The sequence below is a fragment of the Rhinichthys klamathensis genome, unplaced genomic scaffold, assembly GCF_029890125.1.
Source record: "Rhinichthys klamathensis goyatoka isolate OS25496 unplaced genomic scaffold, OSU_Roscu_1.1 h1tg000281l_1, whole genome shotgun sequence".
In the NCBI taxonomy this organism is placed as follows: domain Eukaryota; kingdom Metazoa; phylum Chordata; class Actinopteri; order Cypriniformes; family Leuciscidae; genus Rhinichthys; species Rhinichthys klamathensis.
In genome coordinates this window covers 4301068-4319716 of record NW_026606800.1, presented here as the reverse complement: position 1 = coordinate 4319716, position 18649 = coordinate 4301068, and the positions used below count along the sequence as shown (strand labels likewise).

Here is an 18649-nt window from a genome sequence, read left to right as displayed (position 1 = left end):
GACCTATCCCTTTAACAAAGGTTTTTAGATTTTGGCAATAATAATGAAAGAGATACATATAAAATTCACAACAGGAGGATAATTAAATGATTTTAAATAAAACTTTGGTAACACTTTACAATAAGGTTCATTAGTTAACAACATTAGTTAACATTGACTAATAATGAACTGCACATATACAGCATCTGTTAATCGTTGTTAATGTTAATTTCAACATTTACTAATACTTTATTAAAATCTTTTTAACATTAGTTAATGCACTGTGAGCTAACATGAACAAACAATGAACAGCTGTATTTTTATTAACTAACGTTAACAAAGATTAACAAAAACAGTAACAAATGTATTGATCATGGTTAGTTCATGTTAGTTATGTCATGTTTTTTCCCTCATCAACTTAATTAGTTTATTTCAATTATGGCATTTTAGTATAGTACATTTCATTAAAATTAATATGACATGACATAATATAGACTAAAATAATATTGTTGTCAAAAATACCATACATTCTAAATAAACTATTAATAAAATACTGTATAAATAATTATCGCACCAAACGGAACAGATCTCTCAACACCAAATACAATTAATAAAATGAACAAAATTAAAATGCACACAGTTCATCTTGTAGATGAGCCACTTGGAAGGAAAATGAATCTAATATTGCTAACTTTCTTATGAGATCTTTCTGATCTAATGCCAAAGATTTTTTTCTAAATCATTTGTATTCTCCGCAACCTATCCCGAAACAACCATTAACGTGATTTGTGCACTTTATTATGTGAACGCCTTGGTTGGTAAGGCTTTGCCAAGAACATAAAATGCAAATTCAAATCAAATAGATTCAGAAAAGAAAACCAGCCAAAAGGCATCATGATACACATAATGTATTTCTTGTACTGTTCTGGGCTTTGACGGGTCAAAAGGGCAACTATGAGGAGTCTGGATCCTCCATGTTCAGCTACTCGGCAGCATTCCAACATTTATACCTATTGTTGCTAGGAGACATTCCCGCTAATGTTTATGGCTTGCCTCAATCAGATGGGAACCTGGCAAATAGCGTGCAGCACAGCACAGGTATCATCACTGTAACCTTTTGTGCTCTGAAATCTCACGACTACGAAAGAGGCATCCGGGCCGGGAAAAGAAAGGTTAATTTAATGCCAAAAGGAAAGAGAAACGCCTGAAAAATGTCCTGCAGCAAAGACTTATTCCCACCACACCTTTGCAGCAATTGTGTTTATTGGTTTTGTTAAGCTGGGAATGATTTATAACATTTGAAAAGCCATTAATTCTTTCTGCCTTTTTAGATTTTGGATTGTGGTGTGGAGAAGCCAATTCAATTCACTAGCCAAATATCAAGGACTTCTTTTCCCGGAGCTCTTCAGCTGCAGTCACAAAGCCAAAGAGCTTCAGTTTTCGCTGTGCTATTCTATCTCTATCCTGCTTCTCAATCTGGCATTCTTTGTTGTCAAATTCATGAAAATATTAGCAAACAAATCTATATGATTCAACAGTCCAACTTACATAACAAATCAATGGATGTACACCAAACACGGTGGGAATGGTTTCCCAGGCTTTTTGCCTGTTCACATGGTGCATTATTCGCAAATGTTTAATGTGATATTTAAATTTTGTGCACAAGTTAAATTCGCAACTTGTTTGTGAAACTGATGTCACCATAATAGCCAATTATAACATATTTCATGTTTAATATTCATGTGAGTTTGATTACAACCAATGATATTGCACAGGAGGGCTATTTGTAGATTGATGGCGAAGTACTGTAATACAAACCAAGCGATCAACAAAATGTTGCACAAAAATCTTATTTACATGAAAAAGAGCTGCACTTGTCGTTTAATTATGTTGAGATGTAAGAGAGAAAGTTTACCAAAAAAAAGCATGTTAATGCAGCTTTTAATTAGCAAGTTTAAATTCATGGTGTACAAAAACATTCATTTAAACATGGTAGAGTTATGGCATCAATGCTTTGGTAAGACAGAATGTAAATATTTGGATTAATTATGCAAAACGGCTTCCGAAACCATCTGTCAGTTTTGGGAAATCAAGGTCAAGTCGCAAAGGCATTGCACAGCAATTTAGAGCAATATTCTGCCAATGTGATTGTTGTGTTTGGCAAAGGATCCGTTTCCATCTGTACGCTAGGAATCCGTTTACTTCTAATCTATAAAAAAGCAGTTGTCGCAGCACTTTTACATGCTTATGGACGAACTCAATCATACACAATACACGGCATTAACCTCAAGAAAATCTACATTTGGCAAATCACCTGCATTCACGAGAGTAATTAATTTCAAGAACACAAGCCTTTCTCCTGCATTCAGCTGATTACGATGAAGGAAAACAACAATTAAACCTTTGTCTTTGTGGTGTTCAAAGAGGAAAAATGACAGCAGACATTCATACCTGTCGGAAAACAAAGCAATTATAGAAATGTGTAGTGCCAGGTGTATAATATTTCAAGAGAGTTTGGAAATAAACTCAGTTCATGACCTCAAGAACAACAGGTGTCTTTCAGTTATTCGCCAATGAGGAAACAATCTAACAAGTCATTTTCCCCTTTTTGTCTATTTACCCATTCTACTTTTACTCTAACATCTAACAATCAATCTTGGGTTTATTTGGCTAAACATGTATTTTATAAATTGTACATTTTCAATGCCTAGTGCATCTATTTCTGTAGTTATTTAATGTGTTACTTTAGTACAATTAATTATAAAAAATAAATGCATAAAAATGAACACATTTCATCATGGTTCCTGACTCTGACAATTCAACAGGGAACTTGCCAAATCACACTTACTGAAAGCCGCCAGCACGAAAGGAATAAGGGCAGATGGACTAACTCCGAATGCATTACGGATTTATGTGGACTGCAGGCCAATGACAGACAATGAAAATAAACAAACAATATATTGCCTTCTAATGTCTATTCAACTCATCTGCCACAATAACATCTTTGAATTTTGAATTATCCTTATTCAAGAGGGCTTTTCTTAGAAAACATTGATGTGATTAATTGTGATTAGTTTGATTAATCATGCAATTAATTCAATCAAATCATTTAAATAACAGAAACAGGCTTGGCAAATAATATTTATGATATAATCCAGATAGATTTTTGACTCTACTGATGCACAACTCTACTCTACTCTCTAAATCTACTGCATAGTTTATTCTGGCCAAGTACTGCCCACTTAGACAGAAAAAAATGCCTTCTGATGAACATGTAGAATGACCAACTGTTGTTGATAAGTGTGTGAAGGGGCAGATAAATATAAAATCGATGCAGCCACAACAACAGACCTGCATACAACAAAGTGGTAAAACGTTCCAATTACACTGTAAAAAGTGCTACACCCACAAAGTAGGTTTTATATATTTTAAATATTTGTAATCTAGTTTATTTTATTGGTTTTATACAAAAAAAGTATCAAAATACTTCCTCTTTACTTAAAATATATCAGTTTTTATATAACAATATATTTTAAATAAAACCCATGCAATTTATTTGGGTAGTTATTTGTATGTGGTTGTTGTGTACAATAAATGTTATAAAAGTGAGTTGACAATGCACAATTTATTTGAGCAGCTGTCGATGTGACAGGTGTGTTCATCAAACGTAAATATTTTAAATTTTATAAGTTGGCATTATCCCTTTTTCACTGGCGGGGACTCCAGACAGATGCAATATCTTCCTCGGCACTTCAACTGTTTGGTCGCTGCAGCAGATCTGAATTTCAGGGTCTGATTAACACGGTAAGTTGAGCAAATTTAGCCGAATGACTGGTGATGTAAACTAAAGTCACGCAAAATCGCTTACTCCACTAGGGAGCTGAGGTTAGGTTTGCAAATTGTATAGCTATAGCTATCCTGCACACATGGTAAGCTAAGATGGCTGCACAGTGTGGTCGATCGGCAGACAACAGCAGCGTTTAAAAACACATACGTATGTAATAATTATTTGCACAAATGCCCTCAGTTATATTGTTAGATTGCACAGATTAAATTTCGGGATCAAATGCGATCGAAACGGTCGCAATTTCGAGCCTTCAGGCAATAGTTGTGCGGGCAAATAAGGGAAAGTAAGATGTGATGTTTTATGGACAACACTTTGTTTTGTGTGTTTGTCTGACAGGACTCAGAGATTATGTTATTATACTTTTGCATTACTAAAGCAGATGCACAGATTAGACTGTAGAGATGTATGTTTAGTAGTCTGTCTGATTTTAGAGATTTGATCCACGTTATTTTAATGCTGCATAGTCAATTAATGACATATTTTTGGTCTAGATTTTTAAACTATTTCTAATCTATTACTTAAAGAAGTTACATTTACAACTGATTTTTTAACCTTATTTCTAACATCTAACATTTTCCCGGTCTTTAGATACCCAAGCACTTTTGTTACCTGGGGTCTTCGAGCTTCACATCCAGGTAAGACAAACTTCAGAATAGATTCAATTACAATTTGATCAGATTATACGTGTTCTGTAAGTCCAATAGACGTTCAGGGAACCTCCATACAAGGTTAAAAACTAGTTCAGATGTGGACATATTTTATGTAATTTAATGTCTCATTTAGACAATTTAAACTGTTTCTGGACCAAATAAACACTTTCAGGATGCATTAAATTGAAACTCATGTTTATTTCAACGTAATTTCTAATTGCAAAGCAACTCACAAACAGAGTAATGATTTCATGATTTTTGGACAAACACACACTGACAACTTTAGACAGTTTAGCATCTGTAATTTATACATATTTGGATCGTGAGAGAAATCAGATTCGAACCAGGGACCTTAAGCTGCCTGCCCTAAGTAGACAGTAATGATTTCATGATTTTTGGACAAACACAGTCTACTTAGGGCAGGCAGCTTAAGGTCCCTGGTTCGAATCTGATTTCTCTCACGATCCAAATATGTATAAATTACAGATGCTAAACTGTCTAAAGGTGTCAGTGCGTGTTTGTCCAAAAATCATGAAAAGAAACTTCACTGTCTGTTAATTGCTTTGCAATTACACATGGAAATTACATTGAAATAAATGTGAGTTTTAATTTAATATATCCTGAGAGTGTTTATTTGGTCTAGAATAAGTATAAATTGTCCAAATGAGACCTTAAATGATGTTGAAAATTGTCCACATCTGAACTAGTTTTCAACCTTGAAAGGAGCTTCCGTGAACGTTCATTACAGAACACCTAAAAAAAGTCGTAAAAACTTTCATTCTGGCTCCTCAGTGGACGTCTTTTCAATGCACGTCTTTGTGACAAAGACGTTGAAAAGATGTCTTTTGGACATAATTTTGCTTAGTGGGTTCATTAATATTGTGATGATATGGGGTGATTACGTTTGCTCTTGAAAGATATTTAAACTGTAGCTTAATTAACAGTAATGTGATGACCAATCAGGTACAGGCAAGGACAATTGCAATTGGTTTATTGTAATGCATCCTTTGAACCAGAAAAATACAACACTCATGCTAGAGTAGATCATGATATTTTAGTACCCACACTCTATGGCATTGTCATGGTAGACTTCACTCTGGTCACATGTTCTAGTCACAGTATCCATCTTGTATCCACCACCTTTAGCAACAAAAGTACAATTTGGACTTTGTGTCTTATCTCTTCTACCTGTCTGCTAATATTCATCTCATTTCCTATTTGTCTGACCAAACTCTTGTTTCTTTTTTGTCTCCACCAATAGAGTCGGGCTGAAACAGAGGTGCACGCTGAGCTTGGCAGTTGCCCACTGAAAATGTACATGTGCCATCACCCCGACACGATTGGGATTATCATATAAGGACAGCCCGTGGTCAGAGGTGTGCCAAACCTGTCGAAAGCATGCTGCCTCCTGTTTGAACTTACCTATGCTCTCGACCTCAAGTATCCCTCAAAACTGGTGTATACTTGAGATATATCAGAGGCTTTTTGTAGGATTGGACCCTGTGCGTCCTAAACCATCATCATGTCATTTTTGACATTGCAGTTCCAGTGTGATACAATGTGATGTTATGGCTCACATTTACCTTGATCCAAACATTTCAGATTGGGCAGTTTGGATATTTTACTGTACTGTTCAGAACAGGTTGAAAATACACTTCTACAGTGTTTGTTTTATATTAGAGTGTACATGTGCGGCCACATTTATTTGCTGTTTTGTAGTCACTGTTAAAAGTGACACTGGTTGACATTGAATAAATTATATATTGTTTTCAATCTATCTTCTCATCTTTTTCTTCTTCAATTGAATTTGTAATTGTTATTGACAATTAAAAAAAAAATATTAAAATGTTTATTCACATATGATTAAGTTAATTTTACTAAGAAAACAAAGTTCATAAAACCTAATTAAAATGAGTACAGGTTACTTGTAGCAACTCATAAATAAGTTACCTGTACCAATAAAAGTAGGTTTATCTAACTGAGTAATACTAGTACTATTAGTTAACTCAACTTGATTTTGTTGCGTTTGTATAAAGTAATGTTAAAGTGTTCAATATACTTAAAAAAGGCTGCAAGTTGAATCAACATAAAACATCCAATGCAGCCACTTGCCTCACTTTTTATAAGTTAGATCTAGGTATTACTTTTTACAGTGTATGATGCTTTAGTTTCCACAAAAGCTTGCAGAGATAAGGAAATTAGAGCCAAATCTGAGAGAAGCACATGGGCAGAACTTCCCTCAAGGACATAGGGCATGTCTAAAACAAAACTCTTAAATAATTGTACACTCACCGGCCACTTTATTAGGTACCCCATGCTAGTAACGGGTTGGACCCCCGTTTGCCTTCAGAACTGCCTCAATTCTTCGTGGCATAGATTCAACAAGGTGCTGGAAGCATTCCTCAGGGAGTTTGGTCCATATTGACATGATGGCATCACACAGTTGCCGCAGATTTGTCGGCTGCACATCCATGATGCGAATCTCCCGTTCCACCACATCCCAAAGATGCTCTATTGGGTTGAGATCTGGTGACTGTGGAGGCCATTTTAGTACAGTGAACTCATTGTCATGTTCAAGAAACCAATTTGAAATGATTAGAGCTTTGTGACATGGTGGAAGTAGCCATCAGAGGATGGGTGCATGGTGGCCATAAAGGGATGGACATGGTCAGAAACAATGCTCAGGTAGGCCGTGGCATTTAAACGATGCCCAATTGGCACTAAGGGGCCTAAAGTGTGCCAGGAAAACATCCCCCACACCATTACACCACCACCACCAGCCTGCACAGTGGTAACAAGGCATGATGGTTCCATGTTCTCATTCTGTTTACGCCAAATTCTGACTCTAACATCTGAATGTCTCAACAGAAATCGAGACTCATCAGACCAGGCAACATTTTTCCAGTCTTCAACTGTTCAATTTTGGTGAGCTCTTGCAAATTGTAGCCTCTTTTTCCTATTTGTAGTGGAGATGAGTGGTACCCGGTGGAGTCTTCTGCTGTTGTAGCCCATCCGCCTCAAGGTTGTGCGTGTTGTGGCTTCACAAATGCTTTGCTGCATACCTCGGTTGTAACGAGTGGTTATTTCAGTCACTGTTGCCCTTCTATCAGCTCGAACCAGTCTGGCCATTCTCCTCTGACCTCTGGCATCAACAAGGCATTTCCGCCCACAGAACTGCCGCTCACTGGATGTTTTTTCTTTTTCGGACCATTCTCTGTAAACCCTAGAGATGGTTGTGCGTGAAAATCCCAGTAGATTAGCAGTTTCTGAAATACTCAGACCAGCCCTTCTGGCACCAACAATCATGCCACGTTCAAAGTCACTCAAATCAACTTTCTTCCCCATACTGATGCTCGGTTTGAACTGCAGGAGATTGTCTTGACCATGTCTACATGCCTAAATGCACTGAGTTGCCGCCATGTGATTGGCTGCTTAGAAATTAAGTGTTAACGAGCAGTTGGACAGGTGTACCTAATAAAGTGGCCGGTGAGTGTATGTTGCAATGCAATGAACGGTGGGCGATATACCGGTAGACACGATTAAACCGGTAGAAATTTGCAGAACTATCCTCTCCATCACAGTTACACTCATGTGAAATGGCCGTGCAGTGTGGTCACGAAAGCTTATTGTTTGCATTCGTTTTCAAGCTTAAAAACAAGCACAAAAACTAATTTCGCTATATGCGCACACTGTCACATCTTTCCAAACATGGGAAGCATTTATGAACCTCTTGTCCAACAAAAGACAACGTTTAATAACGTGTTTTTACTCACTTCATAGCGACAGTAGAGCATCCTTCTGTGAGATGATGTGGCTTCTTACACAGAAAAAGGCACAAGAGATTATTTCATAGTATTCTATACAGTGATAAAGGCTATGTCGATTATTAGCATTGAAGTATAAATATACTTTATTATCATAAAAATACATGAGAAGGCTTGAAGAACTCAGATAAACCATATATTGTCATAGTCGTGTGTTTATTAGATATGTTTAATCATTCGAAGCGTTTCGATCTTCTGTTTATTAAGCTACAGTCATAGTATGATGCCCAGAGGGATTTCCTGAAATGACGTGCATTAACGTACTTCTGCGGGGCATATTTGGAGTTTATGCGCAAGAGCGCAGAAAGATGAAGCAGCATTTACTACTGATAACAGAGCCGTGCTTTACTGACAAGCTGCGCATAAAAAAACCCTGCAGGCTTTGCCAAATCGTGTGCTGTTTAATTTTCGATTAATCGTGCAGCCCTAGCCATTCTGGATGTCATCATAGCCATGCCCTCTTCATTAGAACCGCTCTTCTTCTACTTCACTTTCTTCGGTTTACTATCGCCACCTAGTGATAAGGCATACAGATCGTATTACATAGATCACTAGACTCCGCAAGTCATCCGGTTTATTTTCCTCAGTTTTTAATGTACTTTAATTATGAAACAGTACATTTTAATTTTATGGCAGGGGTAAGTTTAGGGTAAGGTTTAGGGTTTGGGGTAGGTTTTAGCTATAATCACCATGAGTCTGTATTACATATACATTTACATTACATTTAATCATTTAGCAGACACTTTTATCCAAAGCGACTTACGAATGAGTAGAGCAATAGAAGCAATCAAACCAACAATAGGGCAACAATATGCAAGTGCTGTGACCAGTCCCAGTTAGTCTAGCACAGTACACCTAGCAAGTTTTTTTTTAATAGATATAGAATAGTTAGTGTTAGTATTAATGGGTCAAGTGTTGACGAAAAAGTTTGTAGTACTGAGGGACGCAGACAAGACTCTTCTCCCTTCAATTTTGTAACTTTAATAAGAATACATGTATTAATTTACACATGGATTTACACTATGCAGTGTTTGTATTCATGCGATTACTTAAAATTTATTAAATATTTCTTATTTCTAGTGCTTTCATTTTTTCAAGTAGGTCTATTTCATTTATGTCTTTGTTCTATTTTAGTTTCATACTATTGTCCTATTAGTTCTTATTTTATCACTGACTGTTTACTTGACTTCAGTAAGCTTGAATTGTTTTTTTTTTTTTACTTAGGCTAGTATTAGTTGTTTTGTGATAGTGAAATGGGTGACAAGAATTATGACATTTCAATAACACAAAAAATGTTGATATCATAAAATCCTTATTTTTAAAGCAAAAATAACTATATATATATATATATATATATATCGTTATCATGAAATAAATGTACTCATAGCGTTATCCGATTTTGGTCATATCGCCCACTCCTACCATAGGCTAAACCCTGCAACATTAGCGGCAATCTGCTAACATGTAAACAAATCTTCCTGACTGACTGATAAAAAACTTGTGCATGCCTGATTCCCAGAAGTTCTCTTGCAGGCAGCCAATTGGAACGGGCGGATTTCACCAGCTGTATTCATCTTAGTATACATTATGCATCATAGGGAGGCTGTCAGAAGCTGAAGCTAAGAGGACAATTTGACAGCGGTTATCAAGTTCTTCATCAGCCATAATAGAGTCAAACTATTTTACCAGATGTCCTTCATATGAATGCATCTTTGAGCAATCTCCATGAACACATCCCTTGAGTATACAATATTCCTTTCTTTGTTTCCATGTCAGAATGTTGGGCCTCCAGGCCAGACTGTTAAACCACAGGCATTTATACATGCCAGACACAAAAACCACCAGAGAGAGAACTCTCATAAATGCTTTAACTATGGACATTTTATTTGTATTATTGCCTTAGGCAATAAAAACTGCCTGGTAATTTAGCAGAGCTGGGTGCATTATGCGTTTACAGCCATTCCTGGAAGAAACGGGTAACAAAGCTAGAGGAGGAAAGAGCTTTTGGACAATAACTTTTTTTTTCTTTTTTTCATATAGCCTAACTCTGACACTACATGCTGATCTACATGCCATCTCTGGTATAAAAATAAAGTTGTTGGAGGAAATGATATCAACCCAGTATACAGTATCTCACATAAGACCCAGTATAATATTTTTCCCCACCTTTTCATGCCACTAATTTGTTTAGTTGTCAGGAATAAACGAATAAATAGCTCAGAATGAACTCTTTTGCAGAATAGTAGCAAACATGAGGAAAAGGGGGTCGGAAAAGGTCAGAGAAACAAAAAAGAAAAGAGAGGACAAAAAAGAGCCCAGATCAGTGCACCAATAAAAAAAAAGGTTTTACACCAATCAGCACAAAACCCACTCTAATTCTGAAATATACAAAACAAAAAGCTCATAAGACTTCGGCTACTTAAAAGTAACTTGCTCGCCTATGACATCATCCAGCTCAAACTGCATGCTTATGACATCATCCCGCTGAGCGACTTCTAGTCATGAACACTGAGTAAGGTCTGATTAATAGACACCAGGTGGTGACATCACCCACTACAGCTGATTCTTCGGGTTAATGACCTGCGTGATACATTAACCTACAAACGTCCATTTGGATTAGTGTAGTCACGCTTGCCAGTTGTCATGTGATCTATCACGCACGTCTGATTCATCATGCCAGCTGGTTGGCATGTCGAGACTGTCGCTGCCCACTATCCATTACTGTAACTGAAAGAGTGATTCAAAAGGTGTGATAGAGATAGTCCGAGAAGAGTTTACACGAGAAATTACTCTTTACAGAGTGCAATGTTGTTGTACAAACACCAGACTGAAATCATCTTTTTAAATGGGACTGGATAGGAAAACATTAAATGTAGAATTCTAACAGTCAAAATCCCTATTAAGCTCTGGAGAACCAATAAGTAATCATTTTCTGCTTTAGTAGGTCAATGAGACTTGGCTTAGCATCTTCAACTTAAAACTCCTAATTGGCTGTCACGACCCGTGGTAGTGGGAAGATAAGCATAAATGATAGCAGCCCAAGGCTAATGACACAAGCCCTGCCTTTATGAGCACCATCATCATCCCTCCGGTGTAATATAACGAGGCAGGGTTTCCACATATAGCCCTACATTATTTCAACTAAGATTACCCATGGCCACATCTTAGTGCCGTATCACTGACCACTTGTCAGGTGGACATTGGGTTCTCAGGTTCACTACAGTTTTTGCACAATTAGTAGTGACATCTCTATAAAATGACATTAAATAACTAGGCACTAGCGTCCAGAAACCAATTCAGATTAAAAACCTCGGTGAGTATTCTGAAAGGTTGTAGGTTCAAACCCTATGAACTTTTAGTAGGTTTTACTAACCTAGGTTAGTCAAATCAGACTGAGTCACCAATTCACCTGTTTTTAATTAGTAATGAAAGATCTTAATCTGAAAGGTTGTAGGTTCGAATCCATAAACTATCTATCACGTAGAAATTCCTTAAGCATTATCACTTACCAATTGCATGCCACATATAAATGCCAGCGTGCATCTACCACTGCAACAGCCCATCTTGTCCTCCTTCGAGTCCGTGTTTCCACGTGGGTCGCTGTAACTCCACAAAATGATGCCCAGGCAACGGGTTTAAATGGATCTTTCTTCACTCCAAACGCGATAGACGCGAATCAAATACGCCCTTCCGATGAAAGCATCCCAAGCACTCCACCGTGTATGGAGAAGATATGAAGAAAACTGCATGTGTTTGTTAGAAAAGTAGAATTGAGGTGTAACGCAAAGTCAAAGAGACACGGACAACACTTCCCTAAGTTAGTGGAGAAATAACGGTATCTCCAAATCCAGCACTGAAAGACATGTCAATGTGATCTTCCTCGGGTCTGTGTCTGAGAAACAAAGCCACCCAGTGTTGTTTACGCTCTCATTGCTCCTCCCTCGCGAGAAAGAAGCCGAATTAACACGTTTTAAACAACTATGACTCGTTTTCTTTCTCAGGAAGCCGCGACGCGCGTGTTTAGTTTTCCAGCAGGAAATCCACGGGAGTGATGATATGAGGACAATAATCCAAGCGCGCGTCCTGCAAGAGCCTTTCAGTGCAGCTCAAACGTGTCTTCTCGGATCCCTCAACTACTATTGGTCCCTTCCAGTGTTAACTTGCTCAGTCCGGGTGTAGAGGAGGACAAAGAAGCGGCGCATCTTGCACCATCTGACGCTCCAGATTGAATGAAGCGCACGCGGAGCTGCTCTCCGCGGGGATGCGACTCGGTTTGTTTCTCACGCAGCGGCTGGTGCTGATGCTGTACAGAGCTCAGATGAGGACCTGGACGTCCCTCAATGCACCGGATGAGCTCTCTGCTCCCTCTCTCAGTGGGCGTGAGAGCAACGCGATATGGAAATAATGACTGTGTGGAGTTGGGGGTCACTCAAGATGCAGATAACGGGCTGTAGTAATTGCTTGCTTAATCGCCCTCAGGAAATTCCAGGTCTGGATTTAAACGGCTCCCTCGGGTTTCAAAGTCTACAATGAAAAGACACGTTCTAGTTAGTAATGCAACTATTTGTTTTTTAATCTATCATTATTACTGTTGCTGTAAGGTTCTTTTGACGAGATAAAAAAGTTTCTTTTCTACAATACCGTTTTTGCTGATTATGAAGGGGATTTATATTGCGAAAACGACCTGACTGATCCTGCTTACATGGCTATAATAAAATAATAATAAGGTAACTCTTCAGTTTAGGGTCCAATACTACTCACTATTAACTATAGTTGCTTGCAAGCATATTACTAGGATGTTGGCTGTTTAAAGGGATACTCCACCCAAAAATGAATATTCTGTCATCATTTACTCACCCTCAAGTTGTTGCAAACCTGTATGAGTTTCTTCTTTTGTGTTCAGCAGATGTGTAGAATATGGTCATGCATAATAAGGCATTAAAGGGATAGTTCGGCCAAAAATGTGACCATATTCTACATCCCTTAATCCTACCCAATACCTAAACTAAACTACCATACTAACTATTAATAAGCAGTAATAAGGAGTTTACTGAGGCAAAAGTCATAGATTAGTTAATAGTGAGAATTGGACCCTAATCTAAAATGTGACCATAAAAATACTACTACAAATAATAACAATATAATAAAATAGGAAGACATAAAATATTGATTTGTTTATATTACTTTATAATATTAGCTGTATTAAGAAAAATGTATATATTACTTAGCCTATTAAGAAAAATATTCTACAGCACAGGCTACAAAACAATCGGCTAGCAAAACAACGCATGCAACAATAGTAATAGTCTAATAACAGTAAAGTCTTCCGAGGTTATTATCAAACACAGTCGAAGATATGAAAGTATACCATAGCTTTAATGTTTCTGAAAGCCGTAATTGAAGAATCAGAATCAAGTATTCATTAGAGTCGTGTAACAACATGCAATATATACTTTACATATTATATAATGTATATATACATCTAGGAGCATAACTGTATCCTACTTTTTAATGCTGGTGCAATGCAATCCCAAACAGTCGACATAAACATAAACACAAGCCCACACCCACGAAAAAATACACACACAAATAGACTCTCTTATCAATGTTTATGACATGCTTTAATTTTCCCAGCAGTCTTGAGTGGCAGTACCATGTATTTACATTCTGATTTCCGGAGGTAATGACTGCAAGCGAAATTGCGGACCCCTCCTTCCTGTCATGCTCGTCCTCTTTGGTCCAGTTTAATCTCAGATTCATTTCACTTGTACCTGCAGGAAAACCAACAGAATTAGTGATGCATTTTGTTTGTGTAAATGTTCCATGCCACATGACTAAGCCTATCTGAGTTTTCCAGCCATCACGTCCCTGGTCCTCGCATTTGCCAAGTTTAAACAATGTCCAAGCAAGCAAACTGTCATAAACAAATCCGATGGACATGAAAGACATTAAAGGGATACTTCAGGATTTAGCATTAAGCTTTGTATTAGTAGAAAACCTGTAGTATTTTCAAATTACCGTGCTTTCCACCCTCATATATACCCCCTGAGATGAGAGATTTATGTATTTTTTGTCTGGAAAAAATCCTCCGATGACGCAAAAATCGTCATTTTGCGTCATCGGAGGATTTTTTGGCCAGAGGCTAAAGACTACAGTCAGTAGTAGGAGCTGTCCCGCATGTTTTCAACCCGCCCATAGAGGGTGGGATCTCACTCACAGAATGTACACATAGTGTCAGACATCTTTTTTTGGAAGCTAAGCTAGCAGGCTCTTGTTCTGTGGAGAAAGCTGAGTAGTAGGGGTTACCATACATCCTCTTTTTCCCGGACATGTCCGACCGTTGAGATCATACAAAATGTCTGGGATTCAGCTTTTGCTTTCTGCAGTCGCCATTCATTGTTTACATGCACACCTTTTGTTTCAATCTAACTGAATTCATTCCGATTGGTGAATCTGAATGTCATGTTTACATGAACGCTAAACAAGTGATCGGTAGCATAGCTAAGAAAATTCCTGCTCCTCCGTGAGAGATACGAGACCGCTGCGTCTCACAGGTGTCGCTCATCGGTAATCACGCCACCGGCCTCGCGCCGTTCTCCCGCGGTCCTCACTCGTCCTGCTCGCCACAGTAAACATGATGAATGCCGACTGTAGAACGCAAAAGCCGAATCCCAGACATTTTGGGCGATCTCGAAATCCCGGGCAGACTCATCACGGAGACTCACTAGTAGCCTAGACGTACGCGATTTCAGACGCAGCCTTGTTGTTTAACTACTGTGCTCTGTTACCGGTAGGCGTGGCCTCCTAGGGCAGCGAAGCAAGTGCATTCTGGGAGTTGTTGTCTTTCATCCACATAAGCCAAAAATACATTTTCTGGCTTTCTCAGTCTAGAAAGCTCCAAATTCAAAAATAATTTCACATTTCTTCTACATAAATGACCCATTTTAAATACACATTCATCTTTCCAGAGGTGAAGTATCCCTTTAACCTCAGCTCATGACAAAATGAACAATACTGAGTCCTCCTGGAATGTATTAGCACTTTTTTTTAACATGTCATATATAAATAACCTAGTATTTTCTGCATGCATTTGTTTCTTTTATTCCCTTAAAAGTCATTATAACTCTGAGACAAATCTTACATTCAAAGATTTGAATTTATAACATTCACGTCAGAAAATTCTAATTATCCGCCTGAAAGTGTCACACTGCCTTGTATCTGATAGATTTCTCAAATCTTAAATCTAGATTGGGCAAACTGAGACAAACCATTAAAGAATACGAAATTAAGGAGGACTGTGCATCTGTAGCAGCTGTATGGGGAGATATCGATCCTTTAAAAATTCATGAGCTACTGCAGAGCCCGTGACTTCTATCACTTTAAATTGGACACCAGACTGATGCACTTTCCTGCTTTGTGCTTTAGTGAGTTTGAACTTTGGGTTCTCCTAAATGTTTTATTTGATCTGCTCTTATTCAGTATGCCATCATAGGCTTTTCACCCAAATATAACAGTGAAAATCAGGACGTTATTCTTTCAAAGGTTCCTATGCACTTTGAACACATTCTCATTGGCAGGCTGAGGATGTTAAAGCTGTATCATTGAAATAACACAATGGCTATTTCACAGATTTACAAGACTGATATGACAGTCGCTGTGGCTTTGAATGCATTTATAGGCTGACTACACCACAAAACATGTCCCTTGTGTTATGCTAATATACTGTATAGCCTGTTTTCCAAAGCAGTTGTTCCACTGCATCTCACATCTAAATCTCTAGTAACTTTGTAGCAGTTTATATCGCAATATTATCAATTGCTCACTGAGATGGAATCCTTATAAAAGATTTATGACATGTGAGCAGATGGTTGCCCTGCTAAATAGATGTTTCTCTGAGTCACAAAAGGTTCAGCTAGGGCTAAATTATTTGCACTATATACATTAATACACACACACACACACACACACACACACACACACACACACAAACAAACTGAATCTATTAACTATTCAAACATTTCTGTTTATTGAAATAAAGCTGAAAAAATTAAATATTAATATTAATTGAAGACTTAAACAACTAAATTAACTATAAATTAAACCTAAATAGCAATATAAAAAACAAAACAAATGCCCATAACAAAATTACTACAAATTAAATTAAAATTAACATGAAAACTTATAATATAAAATAAAGGCTAATTTATAATTCAATAAAACTATAATAAAAGCTAAAATAACATACTGATTGCTTTGGATAATAGCATATTTATATAAAAAAAAAAAAAAAAAAAAAGATCTCTTCTGCGAGATCTCCCATAATTGCAACATTATTTACATATATATATTTTATTTATTATTATTTTTTGTTGCCCTTGCCCAATAACACCCGACTCTATTTGTCACACACAACTATGGGTATGCGTGACTGCAGTGAGGTACAGTATATTAGATGTAATTGGTAATTAGTTCACAAAGCCAGTGTTAACAAACAGTAGCGGTCCTGCTTTACGCTACCTGTCGGTCTGTCTTAATAAGTGTAACACTGAAAGCTGATTACATAAGCTCCAATAATGAGGTGTTCAATACCAGCCTACAGAAGGGCTGTTCAATTAATTTTTTAATAAGCCAATGATTGGCCCCTCTGGGTGTTTCAGTGCCCCCTTGTGGAATTGGGATAATATTTCAGCATGCATTATTACCAACTCTGCATTGAATCCTGCCCTCTGTTATATGTCAGGGCTGTCAAATGTCTATTAAAGTGTGTTGATTATAATATTTAGAGATTTTTGATTATAAAATACTTACTTTGAGCTTAATGTGTTCCAACTGGGCCAAATCTGCAGGATTCCACATTCTCCTTTCCTTTGTGAAATGTATGAAACATATGCAATTATCCAAATATGCATACAGAAAAGTTTAAAATAGCAATGCATGGAGCATAATTAAAATTTATTTTCATAAAATGCACAACGGATGTTAATGTTCACCACCCAAAAAGTATATTGGCATCAGATAAACACATCACACACAATGTCTGCTGCTGTGTTAGGGAAAGCGCAGCACTTTTGCAGCTCTCTGCTAGTATTAATCATTTAAACCTGCATTCCAGAGGGCCATCAGATATTGATGATTATTTCCTGCCCCCAGCTTGTTTGTTGCTCTGTGACAGACTGTTTGATCAAAGTTTCCAAGTGATGCAAGTTGCTGTTTATATGAAGCAATCCACCGAGCACAAGGGGAGGTGAATAACACTCAAAAGTTAAAGAATAGTTCACCCAAAAATGTTGCCATTGTTCTGAACCAGTAGCTAATGTAAGCTTTTTTTTTTTTTTTTATGCATTTTTTCACCTCTTTTCATAAAACAAAAGCTCGAAGTGACCACTGTCAAGCTACAAAAGGAAAACTCTCATAAAGGTGGTCAATTTGAATTCCAAGCGCAAAGTTGATTGGACCACTTTTATGATTATTTTTTGGGGGGATTTATACGGTGGCCGAGAGAGCTCAACGCGCTGCAAATGAATAAAACACATGCCAATAGAAAAACACCCGAAAACATTTTCATCAGTTTCACAACACATATGTGTGCTTCAAATACTCAAAACAGAAACGCGCTGCAAATAGCACAGACCATAACGGAAATGTTTCCAGGGGACCCAATAAGTGACGAACCCGGCTGGGACATGCTTATTGCTCAATGTCTACTTTTTTATTTTTTTTATTTTTATTTTTTCTTTCAAAACATACAGAGATGATGACATACAACTTTGTTTGTATATACAAAATGTATTAGAGTTAACAAAGAGCTGAAAAATAAACTAGAAAAAAGATAAGAGAAAAAGAACATGAGGGTAAGATATTACTTATACATCATTGTACACACTTTTGTAATGTTATGTTTAAATAAGTTTCATAGGTACGTGTACTTACAGTGTACTTACCTAGAAAGTACTGGCTAATATAAGGTAAGTACATGGGTTAGGGGTAAGTTTAGGGGTAGGTTCAGGGTTAGTACCCAGTTATTACCCAGTAATTATAATTACTATAATAAGTACATACACTGTTAAAAGTGATTTGGGCTTTTAGTCAGAGGGACTATTGTTGTCAAGCTGAGAGAACTCATTGCCCATTTCAACAAAGCAAGAAGAGTTACAACAACTTCAACTTGAAAAAAGCGCGGGAACCCATTTAAAACTCACAATAATAATTTCAGTTCACTTTAGAAAATAGGTCAAGGTGGCCATATCAACCAACACGCATGCGCCTGGAGTGACGTCACGCGCAGTGTTGAACTCTGAAAATCCGAGCTGACCGCCATCTTTTTTCCTCGGAGCCGAGCCAAGTAAGTA

At 37.4% G+C, this 18649-nt stretch overlaps 1 protein-coding gene across 4 annotated transcripts in view; it reads right to left on the bottom strand.

Moving 5' to 3' along the window:
* Positions 1-12722, bottom strand: part of nkain2 (sodium/potassium transporting ATPase interacting 2) — a 162045-nt gene extending 149323 nt beyond the window's left edge. The window contains exon 1 of one of the 4 annotated variants that reach the window (XM_056269267.1): positions 11810-12722. In XM_056269267.1, the coding sequence (XP_056125242.1) occupies positions 11810-11863 (54 nt within the window). In that variant the 5' untranslated portion in view covers positions 11864-12722. Of the gene's footprint in view, positions 1-9808; positions 10044-11809 lie in introns of those variants that run through there. The other 3 variants (XM_056269266.1, XM_056269265.1, XM_056269264.1) reach the window with 3 other exon arrangements.
* Between the last annotated feature and the right edge of the window lie 5927 nt (positions 12723-18649).